This window comes from Saccostrea cucullata, unplaced genomic scaffold (assembly GCF_032062105.1).
Source record: "Saccostrea cucullata isolate Sc308-1 unplaced genomic scaffold, CSIRO_AGI_Scuc_v1 ctg16333, whole genome shotgun sequence".
Lineage (NCBI taxonomy): Eukaryota > Metazoa > Mollusca > Bivalvia > Ostreida > Ostreidae > Saccostrea > Saccostrea cuccullata.
The window spans coordinates 1-17,313 of NW_026920505.1; the positions used below are offsets into that span (position 1 = coordinate 1).

At 33.5% G+C, this 17,313-nt stretch overlaps 1 protein-coding gene across 1 annotated transcript; it reads right to left on the reverse strand.

The window, feature by feature from the left end:
• Positions 1–373: 373 nt before the first annotated feature.
• Positions 374–15,300, reverse strand: LOC134249983 (multiple epidermal growth factor-like domains protein 10). The gene is made up of 13 exons (XM_062732328.1): positions 15,184–15,300; positions 13,644–13,835; positions 5,231–5,437; positions 2,984–4,546; positions 2,777–2,876; positions 2,524–2,621; positions 2,172–2,419; positions 1,975–2,062; positions 1,811–1,887; positions 1,587–1,623; positions 1,370–1,470; positions 1,168–1,284; positions 374–596 (listed from the first exon to the last, which is right to left on the reverse strand). Exons 3-13 carry the CDS (start codon positions 5,301–5,303, stop codon positions 393–395), a joined length of 2,706 nt encoding a protein of 901 aa, XP_062588312.1. The 5' UTR covers positions 5,304–5,437; positions 13,644–13,835; positions 15,184–15,300; the 3' UTR covers positions 374–392.
• Between the last annotated feature and the right edge of the window lie 2,013 nt (positions 15,301–17,313).

Below are 17,313 nucleotides of genomic sequence, written 5' to 3' on the forward strand. Positions count from 1 at the left end.
ATTTAGGTCAATTTTGAAGTGACCTTGAGACCACACCCTTTACCCCAGGGTAATTCCCCGTGCAATTTTATATCTTCAACATATCCTGATCCGTGTATGTAAGTTTGGTGAAAATCTGCTTGGTGGTTCTGTAGAAGAAGATTTTTTAGCAACCAGTACTTTTGGTTTTGTTTTCCTGATTATCTCCCCTTGTTCAAGGGTTCCAACCCTTATTTTACTATAAATGGTAGCCCTTGGGCCAAGGATGACAAATTTGAGACTGATTGGCCTAGGGGTTCTTGAGTTATGGCCCATATTCTATAAAGTTAACGCACACCGTACAAATGGCCAAAGCATTAGCTCTTTGAGCCTTTGGCTCAGAAGAGCTAAAAACGCTCACTATGAAGTGTAAACTAACTAAATAAACTATAAATTTTTAAATTGCACTTTTGGTCTAAACTAAAGTACCTGCAGTGAACTAGCACTGGTCCATCTAGTTTGGCTTCATGGCTGACAACTTTGTTCCTAAAATCCACTATCGATGTCACATTTTGGGGGACACCTTTATCTGGCCATGCGGTAAAATGGAACTGCGTCAAGGCCTTTGTGCTCCCGTTCTAAGATGAAAATGTCAACTAAAACTATGACATTTTTCACCATTGAAATAGCATTATATACTTTAAAAGACTGATTTCTAATAGTATTATCTACTTCAAAACATTTTGATGCGATATTTTCAATATAATGAATTGTCTTTTTTTAATCAATAAACCTTTTCGTTTAAATTCAGAATTTTAAGATAACTTTCTATTCCAAAATATCTTTAGTTATTACCTAAAGAAGAATTCACAATATTAAAACAGAAATAACTTTCTTTACGGAAATGCTAGTAAATGTTTTACATTAATAGTTTGTCCAAAATATAGTACATTTCTCATTTAACTTTGGACTTTCAGTAAGGCCTGATTTTCTCAAAACTACGTAGTTAACATCTCTCAAATGGCAAATAGATTCTCATTGAATAAGAAATTAAAAACCCCAGCAACTTTAAATTTAACTTTAAATGAATGAATGTGTAATAACGTAACGTCGACAATACCACATCTTTACTGAAAGTCCAAGGATAACCGAGCATTGTACTAAGAAGAAGAGATTTACTGAAAATACAAGATCTAGACCCTAACGTACCGTTGAAAGAATAAAATCTCGAACAGTGTAGTCAGCTGTGATGTCTTCCTTTAATAATTTGACTCGAAAATGACCATATGACTCTTCTTTGTCTGGCCAATACTTCTGACATTTAATCTACAATGAAGATTTCAATGTAAGGTAACTTTCATGAACATTTAAAAATGTACTAAACCTTCGATGAATTTCAGTAGATTCATACTATTTCGTTTTCCACGAGATTCGTAAGCATAACAATTTTCCCACAATTCTGCTGCCATATCATTCTCCAAAAATCATAGACAGTTTCAGGGGTAAATGGACCTAGGAAAATCAGATGCAAAATGGAAAACTTCTCAAAATATAAATTAGGATTTTTTTTATAAGTTAAAATAGATGGAATTCAAAATATATCAAACTGCAAAACAATCAAAACCTACCCTGAGCAGCTATATATTCCTTCTCTTTTTCAAATCCCTATAGTAAAAAAAAGAATTATATGAAAACTCAATTATTTGATTAAAAAATGGGAACATCAGAATGATGTTTGATTACCTAATGTATTTCATATCAATTGTTGTGTAAATTTCAGAATGGCTTAAATCTTTTTTTTATTTATAAATTTAGATATACTGTAACCACAAAGGACATTTCTTGTTCATACGTTCACAAAACAAGCGTTGATAAAATCTGTGTTTTCTGTTCCCTTTTCTACTTGTAGAATAACTCGGGTTGAGTCGTCTACAAAAAGAATAAATATTAATTAAACGATCAATGTGTGTACCATTTTTAAACTGTCAAACTGAAAATCGACAGAAATCGACTTACAAGGATACATTTTCTTGTATCTGTTTCGAGATTTGTTCTGTGGTTTCAAAGCCTCCTTGCATGACTCTAAGAGACCATTTGGTATGCTCTATCCGCAAAAAATGAGACAATTTAAAACGATACATTCAGGTTTACAATAACCGGGTATATTTTCGTGATGCTTACTTATCCTCTTAATATAAGACACTACAAATAACCTCAAATTCCTTGTTAAGTTCTCCTCTGGATTTCTTTTCCTGAACATTTTCCCAAAGTTGATCTACAGGGACAAGAGTTATCTTCACGTTATAATAGTCCGACTCAGCAGGTGTTGGTATCTCGACTTCATCTACGTCATTAGGATCGAGTTCGATTAAGAATGCTTGCGATCCACGGAGGTTGTATGGTGAGATCTCCGAATACAATGACCGTGTCTGAACTTCTGGACTGTTGTTTTGTTGATTTTCTATAATTATTACATTTTAAATGAATTTCATTGAAAAAAATGTCTTAAAATTACATAACCCCCTTAAAATTGCAATTCTTAGTTTATATTAATTTAGTATTTACCATTAGCATAAATCCGATCCTCCTCGTTTAAACGCTCAGTCAGTCTTATATGATTTTCCACAGAAGGCGATAAACTTTTTTGTTTTTCTCGCAAGTTTCTGAACATTAACAATTTAAAACAATATTATTGTTGAGTCGAGAAATATATAACATTACTGGTCGAAATTTGAACGAGAGAGAGAGAGAGAGAGAGAGAGAGAGAGAGAGAGAGAGAGAGAGAGAGAGAGAGAGAGAGAGAGAGAGAGAGGGTAACCTTCTTAAGACAATCACAACAGTTAAAACAAGTGCCACCAGAAGTACTCCTCCAACCAACACAAATACGTACATCGAAGTATCAGCAGCATCTTCTTTTTCTATTAAAAAATACGAAAAATTATTACCTGAAGAGTAGCATAGCAATGTGAGTTTGTGCAATATTAACCCAATCTTGAAGTTAACATTATATCAATGCGCTACTCACGTTGACTCATTTCACAATTTTCTCCAGAAAAACCTTCTTGACAGCCTTGAAGACATTCACCACCAATATCACAAAGTGACCCAACACATGTTATACTACATTCCATATCGCATTGGATTCCATAAAATCCTTCCTCACACTTTGTACAATTTCCAAACTTTTGATCACATACTTGACAATTTTTCACAGGACAGGAAGCATTACAATGGTCACCATAAAACGAACTCTTACATCCATTAATACACTTTCCATTGTCTCCACATTCGTCCTTACAGTTTACATTACATTGACATGTCCTGCCTGACCAGCCCTCGTTACAGGAGGTACAGTAATCTGAGGCATTACAGGTCAAACATCCTGGAGGACAAAGAGACCGACAAGTTCTTTCATAGAATCCAGGTTTGCAGGAGAGACATTTGTAATATGAGGAACAGATATAACAATTTGTATAAAAGCAAGGATTACAATATCGTCCATAATACCCAGGTGAACACTGGGTACAATTACTGTCACTATAACAATGATCACAGTTTTCTCTGCATTCTCTAGAACATCCTACCCCATACTTTCTATTATTACAACCGTATGTACAAATCCCATCCATGTTACACAAATGATCGATGCAATTTTTATTACATTCCCTGCACAAATCTCCAGTAAACGTGGATTTGCACCGAGTACATTTCGATTCACTCGCACATGCTAAACAATTAGGTGAACAAGTCTGACACTTCTGATCCTGGTCTAGATAGTAACCTTCGTCACATTTCTTACACAAAACTGTTGAACCAGACACACTACATTCTAAACAATATTTTTCAGAACATTCCATGCTGCAATTCATACCTAACCATCCTTCTTTACATCCACCGGTACATATCCCGTCCCTTTGACAGGTATCTGATATGCAATTTTTACTGCAGGTTTGTCTGCAATTTTCACCATATTTTCCAGCACTACATTCATCACACCGGCCTGTATCTTTATCGCATGTCCTTTTCCCGCCACATGTCTCAGGACATGTTAATTCACACTGTTCACCATACAATCCTTCAGCACACGATGGACATTGACCATTTAAAGTACAAGTGGCACAATTTCTACTGCAGGGTGTTTTGCAATCCCGTCCCATAAATCCGTCTTCACACCCATCTTCACAGAGTCCAGACAGTTTCAAACAGTTTCCATTTTTGCAGTTCTCTGGACAGGAGTCGTTACAGTTTGGGCCATAAAAACCAGTATAACATTCTTGACATCCAATGACATTGTTACAGTTATATGGATGACAATTCAAGCACTTTATGCTACAGTTTTTGCCGTAAGTACCCGCCAAACATTTTTCACATCCGGGTCCATTAAAGCCATCAGGGCACTCTGTACATCCTAAATATCTATTACAGGAAGGACTTTTACAGTTAGAAGGACATGCTCCGTCACAATTTTGTCCATACCAACCAGATTTACAACCCGATATACAAACTCCTGTAAGTCCGTCACATCGATTGTCTAAGCAGTTGGAACATCTTCTGTCACAGAATTCTCCGTATGTTCCCTGGCTACATTCTGGAAATGAAATATATTGAAAATTAAAGTAGTTTCAGTGTAATTATATGACTTTTTTCAATTTGTGAGATAGTTTTTGATGCATTCACTTTAAATTTGTACACTCTGTGCTATTCAACACAATTATACTTTTGTTTTTTTAAAAAATCATTTTGAATCATCTAGAATCATTAGTATTTAAACAAAAAAGCTCAAGGGTGTTCACGTTCAGCTGAGCATAAACAACAATGTAAAGGTTACTATTTTTTAAAAAATATTTTTTATAGATTATTACTACTATTCAAATAGATACTGTAAACGTACTTTTTTCCACGGGGTCATAATTCCGCGGAATCTCAATTTCTGTTTAATCCGCGTACGCAGATTTCTTAGATTGTCACTTAATGCCTTACATTTATATTAAGTTCGCTTGGACAAATTTCCGTGGAATATTTGTGACCGCGTACATAGCGTTAATTAATACCACGCGGAAAAAGTACTTCTACAGTAACTTGAATTGTATAACCTGCATGAAAGCTGTTACGCCTTCTGAAATATATTTTAGGATATTCATTTTACAATATTATTGAAAGTGTAGTTTTACTGCATCTATTTTTTATTCACAATAGCATTGTTTGCAAAAAAAAAGAAAAGAAATAAGTATCTAGTGTATTTGTACATAGCAGTCAAATCAATTGTACTTACCATAAACTTTTACTTCATAAAGATTTAAACTTCCCCAGCCGACCTTCCTGATGACTACCGAATCTCCGATCATTATTTGATCACAAGATAAATAAGAATATAACTTTTCCTTTGGAGTTGAAAGGAAAATTCTGCACAAGTTAGCAACTGTCAGAGTGGTTTCAGTAGAGTTTTTCACATAAACTTCATAACGAGCTTCAAATTGACCTGCAAAATGTATGATAAAGTTTATTTAAAAGCATTTTTAAAAAGAGGAGGACATTAGCTGACTAAGCAAAGTTTAAAACTTCACAAAACCACAGAAACAATCTGAAAATTTTCATTCTTCTTTGGTGGTAAATTAAATAAAATCCGACCTTTTTATTGATTGAACATATATTTATATCATAGTAAGATTAATTATTCTTTAATTCAAAATTAAAATATAGAATAATTTTGAATAACAATATACCAATTGTCAAAAGTGAAGGTAAACGTACACGGTAACAAACAGGGATCAATATCAAAGCTTTGTAATGAACAAAGCTATTTTAACGGACAAAAAACAACAACAAAGGATATCTGGACGCAAAAGCTGTCTTCAAACAAGAGATGTTGAAATTCTTGTAGCATTAATTATTGCAATTTAGACAATTCAACTTAAAGCGTCTCAAATACTAATTTTTGAAGTCAAACTATTCTCCATATCCTTAAGCTATTGTGCAGTCTGAGCAATGTGTGGGCCAATTTCCCCAGAAGTTTGCCCTAAGAACCATATGCAAGTATAGTTTATGCAAAACTAAACACCACAAGCTCTTAAATTTCGATTTCATCCAAAATTTTAAAGAAAAATATGCTAGAAAGAATTATAGTTTACCTGAAATTTTCTCCTAAATAGTATTTTTCCACTTTTTATATAATTTTGTTTAAAAATTAAAGCCATCAATATTTAAACCTTAAGGGTACTTACCATAAACAAAAAATGGATGCACGGGTTGATCTATATTTTTTGACTGATTTTGATTTGAAATGTCATAAATAATAAATCCCTGAATTATAAAGAAATTGTAGGTTTTTCCTTGGTGCTTAGATATAAGACTTTGTTTTGCTTTCTATGCAATTCCATACAAAATTTTGCACAATTTTTTAAACTTATGACAAAATCTTATATAATTCTTCCACTCTACTTGGTTACCATTATTCAGGTTACCAATTTTAATGGAAATCTATGAGAAATAATGCTAATTTCTGAAAAAAAAAGTTTGTTTGTGTTATTTATCCTTAATACTAGATGGTCCCATTATCAAGAATGGCGCCACGAGTGAAATAAAGGACTCAAAAGAATACAAATCGTAGTGATCGTATATAATTCTTTGTTAACTCGTGCCTATCGTATTGATCGTAGATTATTGCAGCCCGGGGGACCGGGCTGCTCTATACATATAAGTTTAAGTGTTAGTGTATAGGGATTTAGGTGGAAGAAGTTATTCAAAATTAAAGGTTTTCTAAACAATAAAAAGATTGTTAATCAGAATGTTCTTTCCCTTTATGAATTACGGGATACATCAAATATTTACTTCCATAAAGTAAATCTGTAAAAATATGTATGTTTTTCATATTTAATATATAAAGTTGCATAGCTTATCATATACTATAAAAAAAAAAAAAAGACCGGCCCCTTTTTTAGAACATTAAATTTTGCATAACGCATAAAAACGTATTCTACACAGTTTATGGTTTATATTCTTAAATAAGTGTAATACATTTTTTAATAAACGAGGGTTGTCCCAAAATCCGTAGACAAACGTTGTTTTGTAGGAACCCAACGTCATACATGAATGATACTTCGTATATAGATTAAACAAACACTATCTTATAAATTTATGGACAAATATGGAGTAACTACACAAATTATTCCAATTTAAAAGACACATTTCATTGTCTGGTGTAGGAAGGCGGCGCAATACCCAAAAGTTGCAACTAAAATTTGGTATATTATAATTAAATCCTACGGAAAAGTAAATACTACCCTATATTTTTTTTAATGAAAATGAAAATTCTTAATATTGTTTTATTAACTATATTTTCTCAATTTTTGGTGTGTGTGTTTGATAAATACGAATTTTATAACGTTTTATATACATGGGGTTAAAATCGGACTTTTTGCAAAATGGCAGCTGCGTTGGCACAGGTGGCGCACTGGACTTTAAGTGTTTTGATCCTGAATTCACTCTTACGTAAATGTATGGAACGCCATCACTGCCTTATAGCATAAAACTATGCATTCATTATGTCAATCTATCATTACATGATGTGAACATATCTTTACGTTATGTCAATTTTTTTATGGGGTGATGTAAAAATATCTTACATCATGTCAATGCTGCATTACATGAAGTAAACACATTCTTCCATTATGTCAGCACTTTATAACTTGAAGTCCAAAGTTCATATGTGAAGTGAAAATATGTTTACATTGTGTTAAAACTTTATTACGTGAAATGAATGTTTCTTTATATTATTTCATTTCTCTAATATGTGAGGTCAAAAATTGCATTACGTCAAGTTAATTTCGTTTAACATGTGTTCTATGATTAAATTTATCATTACGCTAAGTCAAAGTCCATTCCCTTTTATGAGTGTATATTTCTATTATAACTAAGCATTATTACGTGATGTTAATGTACCTTTATTTTACGCCGAAGTCATCACAATGAAAGGTGAAAACATCCGACCTTTATGTTAGTGCTTTATTACGTGATTTAAAAAGGTTTATAACATAATGTGAACATATGTTATGGAGACAGTCCCGGCGTTCCATATTATACCAACACTTTATTACATTATGTCAAAACTCCATTTCGTGATGTGGATATATAATTACGTTATGTCAACTCTTTCTTATGTGATTTAAAACTATCTTTACACTGTGTTAATTCTTTATAATGTTGATTACAAATGTTCATTACGTGCTGTAAAATACATTTACATTATGTCAAAGTTGATAACCATGTTTTCATGACTGGAAAGGAAGGGGGGGGGGGGTCCTGATTAATTAGGACGAATTACAGACACATTATATGAGGGGAAGGTCTGGCAGCCCGTTGGTGCCACGTATGAAAAATATTTTATCTGGCGGCCGCCACATATATATCTGGCGGCCGCTACTTATTATTTGGCGGCCGCCACATATATATCTGGCGGCCGCCACTTATGTATCTGGCGGCCGCCATTTATTATTTGGCGGCCGCCACATAATTTTGCAAAAGGTGAGTGTTATTGGGTTAAGAAGATGGATGTTGACACAACCGCTGCTTATAGATAAAAAAAAAGTAAATGATAAAAAACGAATTCTGAAATATTGGAACACCATTCTTGGAAATCCAAAATGCAAAACTTCATTTAATTCTCAACCAATCATAGCTTACAGCAAACACCATGATTTATGTCCGTGACCCCTGATGAGGCTTCTTAATAATCGAAACACTCTACAAATACTTGCATAATTCAAATCAAATATTAATCTGCTCTATGTAAAAACATATCTATTAGAAGTGTGGATTGGAGTGTTGGTTCATAATAAATCTCTTACAAGTTTGGTTGATTGATGTTGCTATTATAATTTTTACACTGTATCCACCTCTAAAACCACACATTAAAACATGCGCGCGATTCAGGAAGCCAGGTGTTATCTGGCGGCCGCCATATAAATTATGTGGCGGCCGCCATATATTATGTAGCGGCCGCCAGATATATAAGTGGCGGCCGCCAGATAAATATTTGGCGGCCGCCATTTAAATAAGTGGCGGCCGCCAGATAAATCATGTGGCAGCCGCCAAATAATAAGTGGCGGCCGCCAGATGTTATATAGCGGCCACCAGATAAATTATGTGGCGGCCGCCAGATATTATATAGCGGCCGCCAGAAAAATATGTGGCGGCCACCAGATATTATGTAGCGGCCGCCAGAAAAATATGTGGCGGCCGCTATATATTAAGTGGCGGCCGCCAAAAATAAGTTGCGACCGCCACATAATTATGTGGCGGCCGCCAGATATACAAGTGGCGGCCGCCAGATAAAATATTTTTCGTACGTGGCACCAATGGGCTTCCGTAGGCTTCCTCTCTTTTTCCGACATAACTTTCTCATAGAAAATGTTCATTGAAATTCCGCCCCACTTTTTGCTGAAGTATATGGGTAATGTAGTATATTTGGAATTTTTTTAAGGACTGATCGAAGTTGGACCTCCCCCCCCTCTTTCAACCGAAAAAGGATTTTCGAGTTTGTACATTTTTTTTGCTTTCTCTTGTACGTTATTTTTTTTTGGCTGACAAATTCCCCAAACTTTCAAAAACGATGCAACGTCACTGGAATGAGTCATTTTTCAACCAATCCAGGACTAGAATTCTGTTACAAAAATCTACCAGTCCCTCACTTAAATCAATTGACCTTGCCTCAGTAAACATAGGCACATATCAGTGGCGATCTTGGGTTCTTGAAAAAAGTAGCTAGGGACGGTATGGTGTCTAAGTTAGGGACCAGGGGGTGAAAGCCTGGAGGCTTTCAGGATTAAGGTTTTTTTTAATATAAAACGTTTCAACTTATTTCAGTTATACTTTATTTGAAACTAATGCAATGTCCTACAAAGTAAAACAAATTGATTATTTTCATGCATATTTTGGTCAATAGAGGTGGGAGGGCGGGATCCCCCCTCTCCCCACCCACCCACCAGTGCACGTATGAAATACGATGTGTTTACATTTTTTTAAAAAGGGGTTAAAAAGCTTAGGACAGTGTTTTGTATAGTTAGATCAGAATTTTCGGACTTTTCAAAATAATTCAAAATAAAAAGGAAAATATTGCTGCATGACACATACTATTTGATTTGCGATAATTATGAGATTTAACGGCCATTGAATTTCGAAGTTAAAAAAAAAAACAATCGTCAATAAAGAATCCACGGGAACATGATCCTTTTCATAAAACTTAACCTGATATTTAATTAATAATTAATTAAGTCTTGTGTATAATTTAATATTTGATATGTTTAATTTAAATTTTTTGCATCACTGCTTGACATACGTGCATGTAATATTGAAAACACAAAACGAACTTTTAGGCATAACCTACACCTTACGTCACACAATAAAGAGTTGAAATATTCTAAGATATACTGACAAGAGTCTAAGCATTTTAGACACAATGTAAAGATACAATTGCATAACATAATAATGATTTGTCAAAAAGTAAGGGAAAATTGACATCATGTAATAGCTTCCAGTCGTCATGTAGCATATTGATGGCACAATATAACAGCATAAGAATTGGCCACATGTGACAATTTTTTTCATGTAATGAAATTTTGACATCGTGTTATAGCGACTTGATATTGAATTAAAGATAAATTCACATCATGTAATGAATTACTTAGACCAAATAGTAGAGAGTGCGCATAATGTAATAATAAGTTGAAATTATATAAAAACATCTTTGCACCACGTAAAATTGTTTTGACTTAATGTCATAAAGAGCTGATATAAAGCAATTGAAGATTGGCGCAATGTAATTGAAGAGCTAGTTAATGCCATAAAGAGTTAACATAATGTAATGAAAAGTTGACATAACGCAATAGTAGTGTGTGTAAATGTCATAAAGAGCTGATATAATGTAATGGAAGGTTGACACAATGCAAAAGTAGTGTGAGTAAATGTCATAAAGAGTTGATATAATGTAGTGGAAGATTGACACAATGCAATAGTGGTGTGGGTTTATGCCATAAAGAGTTGACATTATGTAATGGAAGGTTGACACAATGTAATAGTAGTGTGTGTAAATGTCATAAAGAGTTGACATAATGTAATGGAAGGTTGACACAATGCAAAAAAAAGTGTGAGTAAATGTCATAAAGAGTTGATATAATGTAATGAAAGATTGACACAATGCAATAGTGGTGTGAGTTATTGCCATAAAGACTTAACATAATGTAATGGAAAAATGACATAACGCAATAGTAGCGTGTGTAAATGTCATAAAGAGTTGACATAAGGTAATGGAAGGTTGACTCAATGCAATAGTACTGTAAGCAAATGTCACAAAGTGTTGACATAATGGAATAGAAAGTTGAGACAATGCAATTGTAGTGTTCTGCTATAAGGCAGTGACAGCGTTCCATAGAAATGTACCAGTCATAAATGTTTGGTAGACTAGGAAACTTTTTCTCCTCATTAGTATTTAAAATGACTAAAACGGTTTCTCTATGTATATGTCAATAGCAGTAATTAAAATAAAAGACAGGGCTAAGAAATGGGCAAGAGTTCCATTGTGCAAATCCAGTAGAGAAAATAGACGAAAAGCCCGTAGAAATATATACCGTTTTCAAATTATTATTATTTCATACCTGTACATGCATATACTTTGTTTACATATTTTAATGTTTGATCATTTCATAGAAATTAAGATATTTTACATTTATAATTATAGCCGTTTCGTTTAATTTAAAAATTTGATTCTGGTAATTGAAATATTTTCTCCAAAAAATTGAACCGTTGACATAAATTGTATCTTTTGACGTTGCAGATTGCACCGGGTGTTAGAGAACTATATCACTTTAAATGTTATTACTCGAAGAGTTTTCAAGTAAACATGATAATAAAACTTCGCAATTTATCTGCCAAGAACACAATTTATCCATCCTGAAAATTTTATAAAGATACATTAATTTCTTTAAAAGATATGAGCTCAGTCTACGAAATTTTGGGACAACCCTCGTAGGTAATGCATGCGTCTAGTTTCAATTTATATTTTATGTAGCCAACATTTACTTGAGGAATTGATAAAGTTTAAAAAGGGTATCGTTTTTGGTCCGACTATAAGTTTTCAAAATATTCTCGACTATTGTCTCCATCATTTAGATGTATGCCCTTTTATTGAAGCAGTTTGATGATCAAAACTAATTTCCATTCTTTACTTTATTTATTTCCCTGGCGACAATTGATGGTTATATCAATGTTTTTTTGTTTGGTCTATAAGCGGTTTTTTTTAACGGCTAACCACTTGGTTTGACGGTAACATTAAGGGTTGGAATAAGATAGCTTTCGAAATTCTAGTTATTTATAACACATTTTTGTCACAATTTTTGCTTGTTATAGTTTTCAGATGTTCATGGTTCATATACTTGGCCATAAGCACATGATTCGACTTCTTAATCTACACATGTAGTTGAACAGACAGAAAGCACAAAACAAACATTGTTGTGGCACATATATTTTACCAAGGAAGATGGAAGAAGGAAATGAAAAAAAAAGACAGTGTGATGAAAAACAAAAAGACCCTCTTTGTACTTTCGGATGACCGTATTTTCTTGAAGATCTGGTTCATTAAACGATTTTCCAAAGATGAAATTTAAGAGGAAGAGAAAATTTACAACAACCACTTTTCATGAGTCATGTCTAAATTTCTAATTGACAGGTTACAGTGTCCTGACTACAATAAACTCGCTAATTAGTCCTGTTCTGCTGCCCAGTGTCTGCTAAGACATTCAGAGGAACTTTGAATATCCGAAACTGAAAGCACAGCGATTTCTTTAATCATATCGAAAAGCAAATTGTTGCCAATCCCTGATTATTGACAAAGAAGTTGATGAAACTAGAATATCAACAGTCTCGAGTAAATTCATCATTTTGTAAGTTCTCTGTTCAATACAATTACCTTGTCAGTAAATACAATCTACATGTATTATTCAGTCAAATGTTGACTGCATGACGTTTATATTCTAATTGTTGTATCGTTATATCATTAGGGTCGACAGAGTTTTCCGTTATTTGTAAGTAGTTATTTTCCGATCAAATCAAGGAGCGCACGGTCGCTCAATCCTCCAACCTCTGATATTTTAGAGGTCCGTGTTTGCTCTACTCCTGATTTGGATTTTTAAAGAAACTGTTTATTATCTCCAAATATTTTTTCCACCACATCATTTCTAGTTCCTTGAGAGATTACCAAATTATGGTTCATAGTAGTGTTTACCGCCTTCCATCTGACCAGTAAAATCTAAACAGAGTATATATAAGTTTAGTTTCTGTCCTTTCTGACATAATTAATTTTATCAAATAAACTCTGCAATATGACTATTTTTAGTCATATTGAAGAGTTTATTTGATAAAATTAATTATGTCAGAAAGAACATTTCCCAAGCTAATACAGCCTTGTATCTCATAGATTCGTGGTATTTACCAGTTCTTGATTGAATTTATTTGATTAACAAAATGTTCAGCTTGTTCGATTGTGAAATGTTTTATTCCCAGGCGTACATTTTATTTTTGACTTACCATGACCCTTGTACATGTACTTAATCAACTTCATCGATAGCATGGTTAAAAAAGTTTTTAACATAATTCTTACATATTAAAATTTTACTCATAAAAACTCAAAATCTCACCTCGTTCGTAATAATAGATATATATGTATTTTAATCTTTTGACATCTGAAAATTCTAAGGAAAATGTGACATTGTAGCCAGCCTGGGTGCTCGAAAAGGTTTCCTCATCTTCATCAACTGCTTTACTCGCTTCATATCCTTTAACTAAAGTTGTTGTCTGTGAAGCTGTATCCACTCCGTAGGCAATGTTTTCTGGAAGTACAAAAATCATTGATAATACTTTTTGTTCATTTTTTGCATTCTTAAATGAAAGGAGTCTACATGTATGTTGAAAGTCTAGGGTTAAAAAACTAGGAAGTAGGACTATTGTTGACACTTGCATTACAATGCATAAGACGAATTAAACACTTAAAAAAAATGAACCATCTAGCTGTGTGTTGGAATGCACATGTAAGTTCTGACAAAATCAACATTTTAGTATTAAAATACTTAAAGAAAATGCCGTTTTGTAATAGTAAATTCTTGGCTTTTGTTGTTTTAAATAAAACCATATTCTACTGTTTGATCTTTTTGAAATTGACCGTCAAAACCTGCCGATTTTTTGTCTTTATCTAAAAGCGATTTCAAGCTTGGGTTGATATTAGGCCGTAAAAGAAACTGCGATACGATTTTTTTTTAATTTTCAATATTTGTAGTTGTATTGAATTCATTTCACGAGTGGTGAAATGTTCATTTAAATATCACAACATCCTATGTCAAAACTGATATAAATGAAATAATCAAAAACAAAATATTGAATTGAATTGAAACATCAAATATCAGCAATTTGAAGATTGGAAACGTTTAAACACGGATTTTAGTAGCTTTTGTCTCTGTCCTGGTGGTTTTATATATTTCATAACTAGCCATGGAGAATATTTTGCAACACTCTCTCTTGAAGGGAAGGAAAATAGAATTATTCTCTCTCATTTTTTCATCTTGAAAAAACTGATTATTCTTTTCACTGTGATAAAATATCACTTTTTCAATAAGTTAAATTATTTCGCTTTTGAAAATGAAATAGACTGAATTTGGCTTTATGGTAATCAGAACAACATGGGGAACAGGGCCACAAAACCCACGTGAGACTCTATATTGCTCTTAATGACAAAAATATGAAACCAAAGCATTTTTTCAGGCCCAAGCAAAAAAGTACATTTACAATTAAAACAATATATAATTCTTGCGAACATTTTCACATAAGACCAAAAACTATCTTCTTCTGGCCTCAAGACTATAACCCTAATAAGAGTTATGATTTTGAATAATAGAGTCTTGATTTTCGTTTCAATTTTGTGTCTAATATATTGGAATTCAGGATGCTTCAAATACAAACACACGAGGAAAAAATTCTTCAATTCGTTCATTTTGTTTATGATTAAAAATTAAGATCCATTCATTTAAAAGTTTTTATTTACTATAACTTTTTAATTCGTTTCATGGAATTTTCTTGAGCAAGAAAAATATTACTTTAAAAAACACAATAAAAATCAATGTTGATGGCAGTAAATCGCATTCAGTTAATTCATCTGATGATATAAAGATAAGAGACTATGCTTACTTCTTTGACATCTATTTAATAGTGTACCACTCCACTCCCTGTAGCAGTCTCCACAGTTAGGAGTAAAAAGGCAAGCTCTGCAACAAGTGCAGTGGCAAACACAGCCCCTCTCAGTACATTGAACTATAAGGTATAAAAGATATACAATGAGTAAGGCATTTTAATGTTACTTTTTGAATTTTTTTCTAAAAACAACCCAGGTCAAATTTTCCAGTGGATTAATCATACGAATGAAAGGCTCATCATCCCTTATCACCATTCATTGAAACAAAATCTTGTTTTAAGATAATGATTTTCATAGGAAATCTTATTTATTTTTAAATGAAGTAATTTCAGCAGTCACCCGGATGGTGAAGTGGTTAGAGCGTTTGCTCTAGAGTCGCCGAGTAAGGTGTTGATTCTCCTTCGCGTGTTTGAGATACGGTATGGAGACCGGTCCTTCAGATGAGACCATATAAACTGAGTTCACGTGTCTCAGTAGATACTAGCACGAAAAAGACAATCGCTGTTAAAGAGCCCTAAGTCCCGAGTATAGGTCTAAAATTTGCAGTTCTCCACCCGTAAAGTGCATGTGTTGGTTTCTCGATATGGGTAAAAAAAAATCATTAAAGGAACAAACAATTTCAGCATACATTTACCAAGTTTGGGACAAAATATGACAGAAAAAGCTTCTCAGCTTGATATCTTATTAAATAATAGAAGCCATTTATTCAATTGATAGTTATCGGGTATCCTTCTCGTCAGGCCCAAAGACCATAAATTGAGAAACAGACTTCAAAATTTAGATATTGAATATTTTAATATTTATTCAATAAATGCGTCTAATGCTGCATGACTGTATTATTTCAAGTTTAAATACAATGTACTTGTTATGTTCCCCAAACGAAGTTGGGGAACATATTGTTTTTACTTTTTCTGAATTTTTTCTTTGTTCTCCGGTACTTTTTTGTCCGCGAGTGTTCTCGTAAACTACTCATCCGATCTAGGTGAAACCTTTTTAGGGTCACTAGGTATGTTATGTAGATGTGCGGAACGAAGGTCATTTTGCGCGCACGTGCGTGCATGTGCGCGCACGTGTAACACGTGAAATGACCAATATAATAGATTTAGCCGTAACTTTTTAAATATTGGATGAAATGCTTTGAAACTCATAATATAAGGATATAATAGTAGTATAGACATGATGACATGGTCAAAATAGCAAGATCTCACGCGCATGCAGGTGCCCCTCGCTGAGATTGGCTGAAACTAAAAGTGTAAATATCTATTTTGTTTTCTGACAAAATCCTTTGAAATTTTGAACATAGTCTTACATTATGAAGATCTACAGCATGATATATAAGAATAATCATGAACGCACGCACATGCACGTGTGCTGCAATCTGATTGGCTAAAACTTTAAATGCCTACAACTTTCTTGGTTCTCAATAATACAGGGTGAAATTTCAAATATGAATTGATATAATGATTGCCTACATTATACTACTATCAAAAGTAAATGCATGGACGTGCATGCACATGCGACCGCACACAATGTATTAAAAGACAGTATACTTGAGTGTTTGATGTTCATGCAGAATTAAGAACTTCTAAATGTCAAGACATGTAACATACTGAAGCATGCAGATCTTTTTACCCTTGACCTTGAAACTTAGGTCAAGGTCACTGGTAACCTGAATAAAATGTTGATATTAGCTATTTACCAAAATCACCTTGACCTATGAACTTGAAATCGACCTTAACCTTTGTCCTTGACCCAAGGGTAAAAAGAAACATGAAGTACATGTACATGTATCTAGAAACACCTTTCAGCGTTTATTTCGGTTGACAGGTTAGAAGTTAAAGAGGTGGTGGTTTTTAATGACGTTGACCTTTCATCCAAATGTCACAATCAATCTTAAGCTCTTGGAATAAGATACAAGATTCAACTCCAACGTTAAATAGGTTAAGAATAAAAATACCCCCCCCCCCCCCACACACACACACAAACAAATCAAATTAATGGCAACGTAGAGAATCACTGTTAAACTCAAATAACACGTCGGACCCACATAAAATTTCAGGAAAACTGCAGAAAAGAGCTCGAGGAAAGTGTATTAAAATATTTCATTTGAGTTTCCAAGTATATAG